The following is a 16,386-nucleotide window of genomic DNA, read 5'->3' on the forward strand; positions in this document are numbered from 1 at the left end:
AAATATTTTTCTAGCCCCAAATTTCATGGGCTTTTTAAATTTCCTTCTAGTATAGCTTTAAAGATTCTCATAGGCCAAGTTATTTCCTTTTTATTTTGTGTCATACTTCAGATTATGGGTTTTTATAATTTCTGATTTTTCTAGGCTTTAAAGCCTGTAATACAGTTGTGTTAAGAAAACAATGTGCATATGTTTATACTTTAGGAAATTCTGTGTCATTAGTTTTTCAAATGAATTTTTTCAGAAAATCTTTGATATGAATTGTGTTTCCCCATATTTCCTTGTTTAACAAACTTTCCTATTTCTCAAACCATTTAAGCTGTTCTATTCCGTTAGTCTGCTTTTTTCCTTTATGCCACCAAGTTCTGTCTTCACTACCTTAAATGGTTCTTCTTCATATTATCCATGCCTGTTCCAGGGAATCTTTGCAGAATAGCTGGTAGGAAGTCTATAAGAGCCAATAGTGGGGGGTTGGGGGGTGGAGTGGGGTGGTGACTATACTGTCTGCCAGAAAGAATAGGGCATTTGGGACATCATGCATAAGACCTGCACATTCTCAAGCCAGGCAAATCACAGCATGAAGAGGAGGGATGTTCAAATGTCCTGGCACTACCTGAGGAGCTATTGGTAGTTGAGAGCTGCTGGGAGAGGGAAAGTTAGCTTTATTTAAGACTGTGACCCTATTATCTCTCACACCCTTCAGTGAATGGCTGCACACCTAAAATTATACAGGTGGTACAAATGAGACTCCATGTTTTGTTTTGTTTTTTAATTTTTTTAATGAGAACAAAAATTTGGATGAATATTAAGTGGGGAAGGATGATCTGGGATAAGAAGGGGTAAGAGGATGAAGGTGATCAAAATACATTGAATGAAATTATCAAATAATTAATAAAAATTAAAAACAGAGAGAAACAAACAGACATCTCTACCTAACATAATGTTTCACCTGCCCCACATGTTATACTGTGCAGAGTCACAGGGATGGATTTACTCACCATCATTGGACCTGATTATCCCACATCTGAAACATCATCTGTCTGATCACAGGGGCAAAACATTTCAGACTTTGTTATCAGTTTAAAACCCAGAGCCTGGTAATGCCAGTGCAATATCAGCTTATCTCATCTTTGGAGTTCAGAGACTTTTTCCTGTGCTAATAATATCTTATATTCACAATTGATTTTCTTATATAACAAGGTTCCACGTGTATGTTCATTCACCCTCATATGCACATATATATTATGATATATATATATATGTTAATGTAAAATGTGTAAATGTAAATGTTGATTTTTATTGTTTGAATCTGTTTTGTAAGGTTTATAAAAATGTATACCCTATTTTCCTGCTATAGGAACCAAATAGCATCCAACTTTTTTTTTTTTTTTTAATATTCATGGGTACTGAGAGACCAAATCTTCTGGGTTCAGATCCCATCTTAGAGGAACTGACCTAAGGTGAAAGTCAAGTTAACTATCAGGCTGGTACCTAGCACCAGTTTCCAGGCCACCCTCTATTAAGGCCTGCATCCAGCACCAGTTTCCAGGTTATTCCCCAACAAATCTCCACCTCCAGGTTACAAGCCTGCCCATGACACTTCACTTCCTAGCAACCACCAATCAGAAGGAAAGCAGAAATTAAGATTATGGTTTAGCTACCAGCACCAGCGAATTATGTTAAAGGCCATAAAGCCCCCACTCCAATCAGATGTGTACCAGGCTAGATACTCCCTTCTTTCCTCTATAAATGCTTGCCTGCAACTGTGCTTGGGGCCTTCTCCCATTCTCCTTCATCAGAAACGGTGGTTTGTCCCAAGCTCAAGCTTGCGTACAAGAGACCCTAAAGCAATTGCGTCAGATTCAGCTCCTTGGTAGTCCTTTGGGAGTTCATGAACATTTCCTGGCACAACACTATTAGATAGGGAAACACTGTGTATTTTATTAACAAGTATATTTTTATTCATTGAATATATAAATGTTATAAGAAAACACATGTTTGAAATAGCCTTGATAATTTTGAGGACTGACAGATAATAAAATGATTAAACATTAGCATATCTGTAAGATAGGTTCAAAAATTAAAAAAAGAACTCTACCACAAACGAGAGATACTAAAAATCCTGAAGGAGAGCTACTGCTGTAGCTAGTGGAGATCTAATGGTCCTAGTAGTCAGATGAATGGTCTGTCTAAAGTCACTATCTGAAAACAGAACAGAATAAGTTAATGAAGTTAATTTCTAACTGTCCAGTGTGTATTTAAAAGCACAATGCAGTTTCATCCACAGCAAAATAGAATTCCTAGTTGGATTCTAAAATGTGTTCTTACAGCCACAGATAAGTGTAGCCTCCAATTCTCACCAAAGACGATTCTATTTGTAACAAAGACTATTAGAGAAAAAAAACAAAGGGTAGTCATAATAAATACAACAATTACTCCTAAAGATTCCTCTGCCTACAGAGACCTACAAAGACTAGAAAATGTCTCCCTCTGAATCATATATAAGAGTCATGTGGGGTCACTGAGTTGTGTATTTGATGCCATTTCCTCAGAACGCTGAGGCCCCACCTTACTTAGCTTTTCTGTATATGTGTTCTTGTGTGTCTGTCATTTTGTCATTCCGCTCTTAGGGTTTCTATTGATAAGATGAAACACCATGGTCAAAAGTAACTTGGGACGAAAAGGGTTTATTTCACTTATATATCCACATCACAGTTCATCACTGCAAGTAGTCAAGGCAGGAACTCAAAAAGGGAAGGAACTGGAGTCAGGAGCTGATGTAGGGCCATGAAGAAATAAATACTGCTTACTATCTTGTATGTATGGCTTTCTCAATTTACCTTCTTATAGAACCCAGGACCACACACCTAGAGATAGCACCATCTACAATGGGCTGAGTCTTCCCACAAAGTCTCTTACTAAGAAAATTATGTATAGGCTTGCCTGCAGCCTGAATTTTATGGAGGCATTTCTCCTTTCAGATTATACTACCTTGTGTCAGATTGACATAAGACTAGCCAGGACAATTTCTGTTGCTCCTTGTCATGAAAGGTTCCAGCAACATAGGAAACCACAGTCACCTACCTCAAATTTTATATATATCTATGTCAATATCTATATGCACCAGACATGAGAGCCTGCTTATGATACTATCCCAAACATGTTACTTTCATGGATAGCAATATGTTCTTTAATTTGTTACTCGGGTGGGAAAGGCACTCCACTCACTCAGCAGATCCCATTCATTGAGGAGGGGTGCCACCCAATGACAAGTAGAAAAAATTTTGCTGTCTGAGGTTTCTACCCCAAACACTCCATTCACAAATTCTTGGCCTTGGTTTCATCTGCTATTACTCATCAAAGGGAGCATATATAACCTCACACAGTGAGGAAGCACACACTCCTACCTCACATAGGAAGAGGTTGCAATATCATGATTCCCTCTCAGACATTCCTGATTTACACAGATATGTCTCGATTCATACCTCAGTATTTGTTTCTGCAGGGACTCTAAAACAAACTGTCTCTGATGTCATTGGTCCCTGATTGGACACTTACTATGTTGTGTGTGTGACATTTCCCTGGACTATGAGACCAGGCTCTCGAAGTAGAGACCAAAGAATACATTCAACCCAAATCTGGCTAAATAAACTCTCTTGGGTTTGCTTAGATAAATATGGGTGAAATATTACTTAAAGGATCATGACTAACCCAAAGGCAGATGTATCAGTAAAAAGCCTACTGTCATTGGCAATTCCTCATTGAAAGTCACATTCCTGGAGCTCCCTGGAGGACTTGCAGTTAGTTGTATAGGACTGAATGTCATTCCCCTTGACAGTTCTTACTGTTTATTTTACATAACCTTGGGGATAAAGAGGAATTTGAAATATTATAAATTTGTGTAACTTCCTGTGACTTGGGAATTGCATATTTTCCGAGTCCCAGTGAACTCCAGAACTGAATGTTTCAATTTGTAGTAAAATGTAACACAGATTTTGGTAGGACTGCTGAGTTAGGCATAATTCCTACCTTATATTCACTTTAGGACCTCAAAGATAGATTCTCTGTATCTCTATATTCCTCTTTCTAACATGTTCTTTTCCACTTATTCACAAAATCCTGGCTTATTGTCTTATTAAGAATAAAGGCCTGAACTTGGCTTATTTGGACTGTTCTGGTCCAGGTTCTAACCAATTTTAATAAAACACTGTTTGCTAAATTTCCTGATAGCCATTTTGTGAACAATGATTTCCTTTCATCCTCATTCACTGATCTGGGATTATTGACAAGTCAGCATTTAATTATATGTGACACCTGAGAAGTGCTAGAGATTTTCGAGTGCTAGTCTGATGCAGTTACAAGCAGGATAGAGGAGCCATGAGATGAAAAGCTCATATAAAGCACCAGTGTGTGAAATGCACAGGCCATGTGTATTGCCTGCTTAGCTCTGAGATTGGCTGTCACCGTCCTAGGAGCTGCAGCCATGCTCACAGCCCCTCCTGGCTTAGCTCAGAGTCGATTGCAACCATCTCTAACCTGAGAAAGCTGGGAGCTGCAGTCCAAGCCCCACTGACTCCTTTTCAGCTTCTCTTTTGTTCCTCCTGGTTACCTTAACAAGCTGCCATTACCCTACCTGGCTTCTATCTCTGCCCACCTTTTCTCTGGGGAAGAAAACACTTAGACAGCTTTATTAATTTAGATTTCGTCAGATGGTACAGTTTCTCCTGCCCCAACATTATCAGCTAGTGTATATCAGCCAGTCTCCACCAATAGCAGAGGCCTTCATTTCTAGCAATCCCAAGATCTTACATGACTGCTGCTTTCTTCTTATTCCAAAGCCTGGCCAAAAAGCCCCAATTCTTTCCTAGTGTCCCTTTTTCTTCTGGGATCCAGGAGTCCTTTCATTACCTTTCACCCAGCAATTGTCTCCTGCCTTCTTTATTGACACAATTAAGAATCAGCATCTCCCCCTGTAAATGTGCTTGGCTTCTTCTTGTTTGTTTGTTTGTTTTTTTTTTCCACTGCTGTTATGGTTTGTTTCTTTATTTCCTTGTTTCTTAGTTGAGATCAAAATAGAAATTTTTGATACTGAGTTTTAACTTCAGAACACTTTTTCACACAGAAGACTTTGCAAGATTTTTATGGAGATACCTGTATCACTTGTGTTCTGATTTCTCTGCAATTATTAAAATAGCTCACTTATAAGGAAGTAGCTGAGGTTGGTACATCACTGTTATCTATACTCCATGCTTTGTTTACATTTTCTTAGCATTTTGCCTGGCGTTTTCTTTCTCTTCTCAAGAATTCCTTTTAAGGTCTCAAATTGATGATATAATGACATCTCAGTCACATCTAGACAACCTCACAATTCTAGAATTTCCTTTCTAGTTGTGTGGATGTGGACAGTTAAGGATAGTAACTGAGTATGTTGTAAAATATCACTGTAGATCAGGCAGTTGTATTTACCCATGAGTTTTCTGTAAGGATGTATGTTTAATTTCTTTCTGAGAGAGAAAGGTCACCAAAGCATGTAAAAGCAAGGTATGGTTGTCATGACAACTATCAGAAGGCATCAAGTGCAGCCCATTCTTAAGGAAAAAGAAATTGTATTCCATTAAGGAAAAAAAAATTGTACTCCATTTATATGAATTGAGAATTTGATTCAGAAATTTATATTTTAAATTTGTGTCTTAACTCCATTTATTTGTTTAATCAAGTATTTAAATTACTGTAGACACATATATTTAATCCTAGTTTCATATATATTTTACTGTAAAGTGCTGCATTTATTTTTTTCTTTAATTAGTTTCAGACATGGGGATTGAAAATCCTTTTCTATAATGCCTATATCCTTTTCATGTATGTTTCTTACTACTGAAAAATGCTCTAAATATCTTGTTTCCCTCCCAGAAATAATACTGCACATTCTGCCAGCTCTATATATTTATATTTATTGAATAAAGAATTAAAAATATGCTACATTCATGGAAGCTGTGTTTGTTCATTGCTACTTTGGTATCACTGATTCTATTCACTGAACACACTAAGCAAATAATCATGTGTTTATACTAATTCTGTACAGAGTTACACATATAATTACCTAAATTTCATTCACAAGTTTGTGTTCATTGAAAGCTAAAAAAAAAAAAAAAAAAAAAAGGGAAAACATTAATATAATGCTTTCTACTCAGGATTAGTACCGGATAGGTTAACTTAGAAGTTTTCATTGCTGATATGTAAATTCCACATTAAAAAGGAGAGGATTTACCATCATCTATTCCCTATTTATTTATTGGTCTATTTCTTCTCTTTGCTATAGTGGTCCCAGAATTTCCCCTGCACTCTTAATAGAAAACTGTTCCATCAACAAATATATTTTATAAAGGAATTACAATGTTTATTTTGACTACATTTCTGCAATCTCTACATATTGTCAAATTTAGTTAGATAAACATGTTCATCTCCAGCCCCTTCTATGAAACTAGTATTTTGTGGAAATTAATAAAGGAACATAGTATAGACAATGTCTGATAATGAATACAAAACATTATTTCCCTAAACATTAATTAAGTGGGGGTGGAGGGCAATGAAAATGACCTCATATATTTCAGAGATTATTTTCAGATGGGAAGTTGTCATGGAATCATCCTACAATTATGCCATTAGACTTCAGTTTCTGGCCCCAAATGCAATAATTGATACTATTATCAAACACAAAGAATTATACTGCAGGGAAACAAAATGAAAGTATCAACCAAAACACAATACAAGGAATCTTAACCACTTTTTCCTGTGAGCATCTCATCCCCAGTGGAAAGAGATCCCCAGGGAGTTTCTTTCTATATGCATTTAGGATGCCTCTTGTATTTCAAAAGTCTCTGTGAAAATAATATCAGTCTTGTAAGTGCCATTTGAAGATTTGAGGGGAGTCATGACATTGCATTTATGACAGGAATGTAAACTCCTCAGAACATAAGGTTTCTGTTCAGACACCATGAACAAAAATGAGCCAGGAGATTGAATTTTGGATTACTTGTACCAATGACATGAAGAGGTATTTCATTAAGGAGCACTTGATCTTGACCTCATGTGTTACTAAGATGGAAGTCTCCACATAGAACAAAGGTGAGGTCCTAACTTCTATCTGTCCTGAAACCTCTCAGCCACAGAATGTCAGATTACCTCTACCTTTTAGATATTATAGATTTTTTAGTAATAGCTGAAAATATCACTAATGTTTGAGAACAAAATTTTCTCCCAGGCAGTTTTCATGCTTGGATGGAATTTTGTTCTTACACAATATATTTCAGTGACTATAGCTGTTTCCTCTAAGATGAAATACAAAACAACAACAACATCAAAAACCAGAAATTTTTATGGCAAGTCATGGAGGTACTAGGTGTAAGTTATGTTCAAATAATTCATCAATTTTTACAAATAACTTCAGTGTATAATCCCTTTTATAAGCTATAATACTTATAATATAAAACTATAATATAAAAACATGGGGGTATTTATTACTTTCCTGCTTGCTTATTATTTCTTTTAACAAACAGCTTGAAAATTTTTAGAATATTTTGGTATTTAGAAAATCCAAAATTATTAATATTGTGCAAACATAGCTTATTTCTTAAACTTCCATATTTCTCTTGAAAATTTTATACTAACCCCTTTCTAGACTAACTATTATAACTTATGTGCTCCTATAGATCTCCTCAGTCACAATATGCATCTATATACTACCTTTCTCTCTTCTTATACATTATAGCACTTTAATGAGCAGGGACTTTGTATCATGAATCTCTCTATGCTTTATGCTTATAACATATGCTTATTGTTATTAAATTTTTAACATGCCACATTTATAGCCAAATAATATTGCTTAAATACTTGAATAATTATAACCAGGCAAGTATTTGTTACTAGTTTCTTCAAATTTCATAATTATGTATGATCAAGATTACCCATAGCTGAATGGCCTTACATATTCCTTAAGTTTACATAACTATAGATTATTGTTTTCTCATTTTTATTTACAAAGCATACAGGTTTAGCAAATCTATCAGTATAACCTAGGGACCACTCAACATGAAAGGAGTACAGGTAAGAACAAAAGAAGAAAAAGAACATATTTTTTTCTTTTTATTTATTTATTTATTTTTGGTTTTCTGAGACAGGGTTTCTCTGTGTATCCCTGGCTGTCCTGGAACTCACTCTGTAGACCAGGCTGGCCTCGAACTCAGAAATCCACCTGCCTCTGCCTCCCAAGTGCTGGGATTAAAGGCGTGCGCCACCACGTCCAGCAGAAGAACATATTTTTACATGCAGTTTTGTATGCTACCATCAAAATTAATTTTATAGTCGGTCAAGTCATAATACTGAAACCAAAGTTCTAGATGCACTTTACCAGGCTCATAAGGATTCTATGTAATCTTTACTTTTTCACTTTTACAAACTTTGGGTACCCCTGGAAGGCACATGTTGTATGAAACACGTTAGTCAAAAAAGAAAATATTACTAAATAGTTCTATTTTTATAAAGTAAAAATAATTGTCAAACCCATATAAATACAGAATATGATAATTATTTCTAGATAATAGAGGCTGTGAAAGAAAAGACCTGTTCAGTGACTATAAATCCTTACTAATGGAAGAAGAATTAATCTATAAAATGCTATATGCAGTATAGTATCTAAATTTAGCAAATGGCATTATGTACTCAAAGGTTTTGGAATTTTTCCCTTAGATTTTGATATTTTAGTTATAACACATTCATCTCTAAGGTTAATAAAAAGGAGGCTAATATATACAGATGTATATGCATGTGGATATGTGACAAAAACTAATGTAAAAGAGGCCTAGAATTTGAAAGAGAGCAAGGAAGGTTATACAGAATGGCTTGAAGGGAAGAATGGGAAGGAGAAAATAATGGAATTATATTACAATCACAAAAAAATTTTTTTTGAAATAAGTAGACTGAGTAGAAAGAAGGGGGATTCTGAAACAATGGATTTAGGCAGTCTCCTTTAGTTTCTTCCTGAGTTCCTGGACTGATTTCCCTCAAAGCTGTGTGGCCTGTGGATGTAGAGCTTGAGGGATGAGATGACTAAAATTTTTGTTGCCCAGAAAGCATGAATGATTTCCTGATGTTGAGCACTGAACCAGAAGATTTATATTCATGGAGTGTGGGTTTGTTTAAGTATAATTGTTCCTTAGCCCCAGTTCTTCACCTTTAAAATAAGAAAACACTAGTTTTGAAATTTTCAGGAGCCTACAGTTAAGAAACTTTGAACTTTTAAAGTGACTTTGGGCTTTTAAGGTGTTACAATTTTTAAAGACTTGGAGGATTTAAAATGTATATGATATTTTATATTATGATATTAACTGAGACTTTGGGGATAAAAAGATTATGATTTAACAATGATATATTTGTATGTTCAGTTTACATAAGGTGGAGGTTCTAGTTTATTTTTATTATTAACTTGAAATTATCTAGAGTCAGTAGAGAAAAAGAAACTCAATTGAGTTGGAAAGTTGACCTTGGAAAAATTCTGCATGACAATATCTATGAGAGACTCTTTTTTAAAAAAGATTTATTTATTTATTATATGTAAGTACACTGTAGCTGCCTTCAGACACTCCAGAAGAGGGCATCAGATCTCATTATGGATGGTTGTGAGCTACCATGTCAATGCTGGGAATTGAACTCAGGACCTTCGGAAGAGCAGTCAGTGCTTATAACCACTGAGCCATCACTCCAGCTCCTTGCTGTATGACAGATGTGTAAGGGCCCAGCCCACCTTGGAGAGGACCTTTTCTTGGCAGGAGCCCTGGGTTCTATAAGAAAGCTAGCTAAATATTTATCAGTACACAAGCTAATAAACAGTATCCTTTCATAGTTTTCTTCTCCTTCTTCTTCTTCTTCTTCTTCTTCTTCTTCTTCTTCTTCTTCTTCTTCTTCTTCTTCTTCTTCTTCTTCTTCTTCTTCTTCTTCTTCTTCTTCNTCTTCTTCTTCTTCTTCTTCTTCTTCTTCTTCTTCTTCTTCTTCTTCTTCTTCTTCTTCTTCTTCTTCTTCTTCTTCTTCTTCTTCTGGCTTAACTTCCCTCAATGGAGGACTATGACCTGAAAAATAAATAAATAAATAATAAACATAATAAACATAGGTTCAAATGTTGAGGCCGGCCTGCCGCTCTCATGTCTGGGTTTGAGCGTGGAAGGCATCTTGAAACTGAAAGCGAGGGAAACTAGGTGGAAAGAGAAATATGGAACCAAGACAACTGTCTGATCAAGGTTCAACTTTAATGTCGGGGAACACACTTTATAAAGAAGAGGGGAGGCCCAATTCCAGTCAAGCAAAGTTCCTTTGAAGTTGTCAGATCAGCCTTTTAGTAGGAACTTAAGATCACAGTTCGGTGCTAACTCTGGAAGATCTTGGCGAGAAGGTTCAGCCTCAGACAGGTAGCAGGTAATGGCATATCAAAGGAGAGGGATGAGAAACAGCACAGCAGGTGGGTGGCTCTGCCTAAGTGGCAGATGGTCACAGCCAGCCTTGCTAGGCTGGAAGGAGGTAATATTCAAAGAGATCTTTTCTTCTCAAGGGTGCTATTATCAGAGTATTTTATCACAGAAACAGAAAAGCAAACTAGAATTGATAGTGAACTCTCTTACATAACTACATATCACTAATCAATAAACCTATTACTATTGTCCTTTAAAGTTCCCACATTTCAACAAATTTTCATCAATGAAAATATTCAACATATGAATTCTCTGAGGCAAAGCACAACTATATCAACATAAACATTATATTTCTCTTGTTTATTTTACTTTCTGACATTTTTAAAATTATATTGTTTTCTTCTTCCCTTGTTCCTCCCAAGTACTGTAACACACACCTCCTTGCTCTATCTCAAATCCATGACTTCTTCCTTCACTAATTGCTGTATTATATATATACATACATATATATGTGTGTGTGTGTGTGTGTGTAAAGATATAGTCCTAAACACAACCTGACCAGGTTGTATAATGTTATTTGTGTGTTTTCAGGGCTGACCATTTGGTGTTGGGTGTTTTCTACATTGGGGAATAAATTTCCAACACATGAATTTCAAGAGATGCAGAAAATTAATTGAACATGAAACTCACTATTTTATATTTCTCTTAGAGATTATAATACATCAATTTATAAGTTTACCATTTTATACTTATATTTTATACTTGCAATACTTTTATATATTTTCTTATATAATTTTATATTATATAACTTATAATTGTATCATTTTTAATACAATTACATCATTATATCAAATGTTGTGTTCTTCTCTGGGGGAAACTATTTGTCCCACTTTTAATATTCCTTAGTTTCCCCTCACAGTTCTTTGTGTAGAATTGAAGCCTCATGGCTCTCTTTCATCCACTTTAACATGCCCAGTGTTGTTTTCCTTATTCAGCTCATATTTAGGCAGCCAACATTATCTTTAATGGAAACAAAACTAGGAGATTTGCTCAAATAAATAAAATATATTTCATAGAAACTAGTACCACCACTTCTAAGTTTGACTTTAAGTTAACAATACCAATCTCTAGGCATTCTTAAGCTTTTCTAGAAAATTACAGAATTGGTCCAGAATGGGAATGCTTTCTGGAATAGGAGATAACCACCTGCAGAGTTAGAAGAAATCAAGTATGAGCAGTAAGTCCCTTCCATCCTGCATTGCATGTTGTAAGCAGTGCTACTCCAGAGTCTTTTGTATGACTTTTTTGTGTCAGTGTGTTTTCTATTCTTGAGGTTGTGTCTCAAGTATGAAAATACCTTGGACCTGCAATAACTGTATGTTTTATATTTTGTAGTGTTCTCCAGCTGTTTTCCTAGACTATACTATTTTAAAACCTCACCAATAATATGAGATTGCAAATTCCTTGCATCCTTACAAGTAATTATCACTTTATGATAATGCTGCCAATCAATGTGAAATTTTGTTTCACAATGATTTTTAGTTAAATGTCCTTACTGACTAATGATGGTACACATATTTTCAGATATTCTTGTAATGCATGAATGCTCATTTTACTTCTTTCTGTAATTCAAACAGCTTTTGCCATTCTATAAAGAATGGACACAACTATTCTTGATTCTAACTTTAAACTTTCTATCAACTGCCCTAACTTGCCAAAATAATTTAAATCAGGCTAACGTCCTAAAACTAATAAGTCAGAAATTCAATTTATACAGCATTTTCTCTACAGCTTTAATCTGCATGCTCATCTGCATGAAACGTGTACAACAGAATGGTTCATCACCCAGGAAGTAATTATACCAAGTGATAGGCAGTGAAAGTCTATTGGTGTCTACTCACACTAGGCCAAATAAATGAGTATGGCAATGACAAACATGAGAAAACACATCAGTAGCAGGAAGCAGTACTGGAATGAAGTCTCTGGGGTGGTGCTGCACCAGAGCTCACCCATCTCAGCTGAACAGCTTGGTGGGCAGTCTCCAGAGATCTCACTTGCCCACTGTAGCTCTTCCTGAATGGTGATAAACAGATCATTATTCAATGATCTGGCTATTTGTAACCCAATTATATGTTTTCTTAGCCATTAGAATATAAAATTGATTTAATTCTATTAATGGATCTTCCTAAAATACATTCCTTGAGATATGTTATTTTCATTTATCTGTGGTATCTCTAGAGGCACAAATTATTTTTAATTTTAATTATGTTCAATTAATTTTCTTTCTTTTTTCCCCATAACTCTGATGGTAATATGTTATCCAAGAAACTATATCAATTTTATTGGCATGAAAATCTACTGCTGTATTTTTCAAGTGTTGTTAGTTTTAGCTATTATTTAGCTATTTATACATTTTTACTAACTTTTCATAATTTGAAAAGTTGGATGTTAATTATTTAACATGTACCTTCATCTAATTTTCTATTTAGTGGAAAAACATTCTTTCTACACTGAGTTGTCTTGAAACACATAACTTCAATCATTTATTCATATAATCTTTTTGCAGATTGACAATTTCTTTACATTTTGTGGCACACTTGTATTATGAGAATATTGTAATTGTTGTAATAAGTTTCTAAATGGAGAACTTGAAGTTTCCATTTTATTCTTCTCCTTCAAGCTGGTTCAGATCACTGTCAGTACCACTACATTTCTATGGATATTTTATGATCAACATGAAATTATTGGTAATGGAAATATATAGGTTTTAATTAGGATTGCACTGAACTTTTAGACCAGTTTGAGAAGTATTGGTTCCCAAATGTTAAATCTTGTGGTTCATAAAAATGGGATGTCTTTCCATGTAAGTAATGATTAATTTTTCAACAAAGTGGGTAGTTTCAAGGGCAATGTCATATGTTTCCTTAATTTATTCCTAAATATTTTAACATTTTTCACGATATTTCAAGTGGATTTTTATGATTAATGAGTTTTCTTGATGATCTTGGTTCTCATTTCTATAATGACCTTTAAAAAATTACAATGCTACTCTCTTAAACATTTCTTGGAACTTGTGCATATAAATTAAAATATATACATGTAAAAGTATGTTTATAGTTTATTTTCAAATTCAGATGCCTGTAGATTTCATGTTCTCAACTGATTGCCCTAGCTTAAATTACTGCTACAATGTTAATTATAGCACAGCTTACCCTGTTATCTTTGAGAGAAAAGATTTATGTTACCATCATAACAATAGCAAGGACTGTACATGTGTGTAGAAGCCTTTCATCATAGGGTGGATGCTGCTTCTGTTGTAACACAGGAAAAAAAATGTTTTTCTCTGCAGAGTGATTGGGAGGATAAATAAGTCATGAAGAGCCATTATTAGACTCCACTGAACATACCTGATCTCTCACTGGTTGCCCATAAATTGAGTACTAAAATTTTCACAACAAAAATCATGCTCAGTATGTTTTGAGATCTAGTAAAGTTTCTTTTATGAATGTGGATGCCCTTGCATTTGGGGCATAGATCTTCAGAACTGAGACTTGCTCTTGGTGGACTTCCCCTTTGATGAATATGAAGTATCCTTCCTCATCACACTTGATAACTTCTGGCTGAAAGTCTACTTTATTGGATATTAAGATGGGAACTCCAGCTTGATTCTTGGGACCATTTGCTTGGAAGACCCTTTCCTAGCCTTTTACTCTGAGATAGTGTCTGTCTTTGTTATTTAATGTGTTTCTTATATGCAGAAAAATGCTGGATCCCATTTCTGTATCCAGTCTGTTAGCTTATGTCTTTTTATAGGTGAGTTGAGTCCAGTAATATTGAGAGAGATTTAAGACAGATGACTGTTAGTTCCTGATATGTTTGCTTTTGTATGTGGCTTTATGTGCATGTAGCTCTCTCCTTTTGACTTTGTTATGAGATGATTAATATCTTGTCTTTTCTTTGGTGTGAGTACTCTCTTTGTGTTGGAGTTTTCCCTCTAGAATCCTCTGTAGGGAAGAATTGGTGTATAGATACTGTTTGAATTTGGTTTTGTCCTGGAATATTTTGGTTTCTCCATCTATGTTGATTGAGAGTTTTGCTGGATATACTACCCTGGGCTGGAATCTGTGTTCTCTTAGAGTCTGCATGACCTCTGACCAGCCTCTTCTGGCTTTTAGTGTCTCTGTTGAGAAGTTTGGTGTAATCAGACCCTGGACCACCAACTAGGCAGAATATGCCAGCTGATATGAAGCCCCGAACACCAATAGAGCAAGAACTGCTGGGTCTGTGTTCAGTCAGAGATGTACCTAACCCTCAAGATATTGGAGGCCCTAGTGAGTTTAGATGTCTGGTTGGGTGGAGAAAGTGTGGTGGGGAGGAGGCATGGAGTGGGGAACAGTCTGATGGTGGACTTAGAATGGGATAAAATCTGAAGTGTAAAAATAAATAAATAAACCTAATAAAATTAAAAAATTTTAAAGTAAATAGAATATTCTCAAACAAATATAAATTGCTAAGGAAAATCATAGTCAGTGACAAATATAACTTATCTTTAACTACAACTGCCTGGGTTAATCCATCTAAGGCCTTAGATGTCTAAAATTTAAGATTATCTGTCAGAAAAATTAAAGATGTCTACTGAAATGAAGCTTGAGTTCTTTTTCACACTTCATTATGTGGATAAAAAAATTAGTTATTTCATTTTTGTCTCTTTCTACATAGAATTCAGAGAAGAAAATGTTAAAAAGAAATGATTCGGGAGTGACTGAGTTCATCCTCGCTGGGTTAACAAACAAACCGGAGCTGCAGCTGCCCCTTTTCCTCCTCTTTCTAGCAATTTATGTAGTCACAGTGGCTGGGAATCTGGGCATGATCACTCTGATACTATTCAGTTCTCAACTGCATACACCCATGTACTTTTTTCTCAGCAGTCTGTCCTTCATTGATCTTTGCCATTCTACTGTCATCACTCCCAAAATGCTGGTGAACTTTGTGGCAGTGAAGAACATCATCTCCTACCCTGAATGCATGACTCAGCTCTACACTTTTCTTACTTTTGCTATTGCAGAGTGTCACATGTTAGCTGTAATGGCATATGACCGCTATGTTGCCATCTGTAACCCCTTGCTTTATAATGCTGTAATGTCCTTTCAAGTCTGTTCCTGGATGATTGTTGGAGTATATATTATGGCTCTGATTGGTACCACCACTCACACAGTCTGCATGCTAAAAGTGCATTTTTGTGAGGCTGATGTAATAAATCATTATTTCTGTGATCTTTATCCACTACTGGAACTCTCTTGTTCTGATACTTTTATTAATGAAGTAGTAGTTTTATGTTTCAGTGTTTTCAATATCTTTATTCCAACTCTGACAATTCTAAGCTCATACATCTTCATCATTGCCAGCATCCTCCGGATTAAATCCACTGAAGGCAGGTCCAAAGCCTTCAGCACCTGCAGCTCACACATATCAGCAGTTTCTATCTTCTTTGGTTCTCTTGCATTCATGTACCTGCAGCCATCATCAGTCAGCAGCATGGACCAAGGGAAAGTGTCCTCTGTATTTTATACCATTGTTGTGCCCATGCTGAATCCTTTGATCTACAGCCTGAGAAATAAGGATGTCAAAGTTGCTCTAGATAAGTTCCTTGAAAGAAAGTTTTTCTTGTGAACGAGACTGATTTTTCTTTATTAAAATTCTTGTTTAGAGGGTTAGCAAAGAGTCCAGATAGCTAAGTATGGTGATATGATGAGAAATAAGTGCTATCACCACTTATTTTTAAAGTCAACAAGGGCAGGGCAAGTTTTAGCCCATGGGACATGTAAAGGACAGCATCTGTCTGAGATTCAGAGAACCATCTGCTTATCATAGCATGCATCACACCGTTCAATTTCTCAAACTCTCAAAAGCCTTCTAATGAATAATTCAG

General features: G+C 35.5%; 1 protein-coding gene across 1 annotated transcript; it reads left to right on the forward strand.

The window, feature by feature from the left end:
- Nucleotides 1-15,191: 15,191 nt before the first annotated feature.
- On the forward strand, nt 15,192-16,127 carry LOC110301745 (olfactory receptor 150-like). Its single transcript, XM_021172374.2, has one exon. The coding sequence runs from the start codon at nt 15,192-15,194 to the stop codon at nt 16,125-16,127; it is 936 nt and encodes a 311-aa protein (XP_021028033.1).
- Nucleotides 16,128-16,386: the final 259 nt, after the last annotated feature.

This window comes from Mus caroli, chromosome 9 (assembly GCF_900094665.2).
Source record: "Mus caroli chromosome 9, CAROLI_EIJ_v1.1, whole genome shotgun sequence".
Lineage (NCBI taxonomy): Eukaryota > Metazoa > Chordata > Mammalia > Rodentia > Muridae > Mus > Mus caroli.

Bases quoted from the DNA above. Each gene is read 5' to 3' on its own strand.
- LOC110301745 (XM_021172374.2), top strand. From the start codon at position 15,192: ATGTTAAAAAGAAATGATTCGGGAGTGACTGAGTTCATCCTCGCTGGG.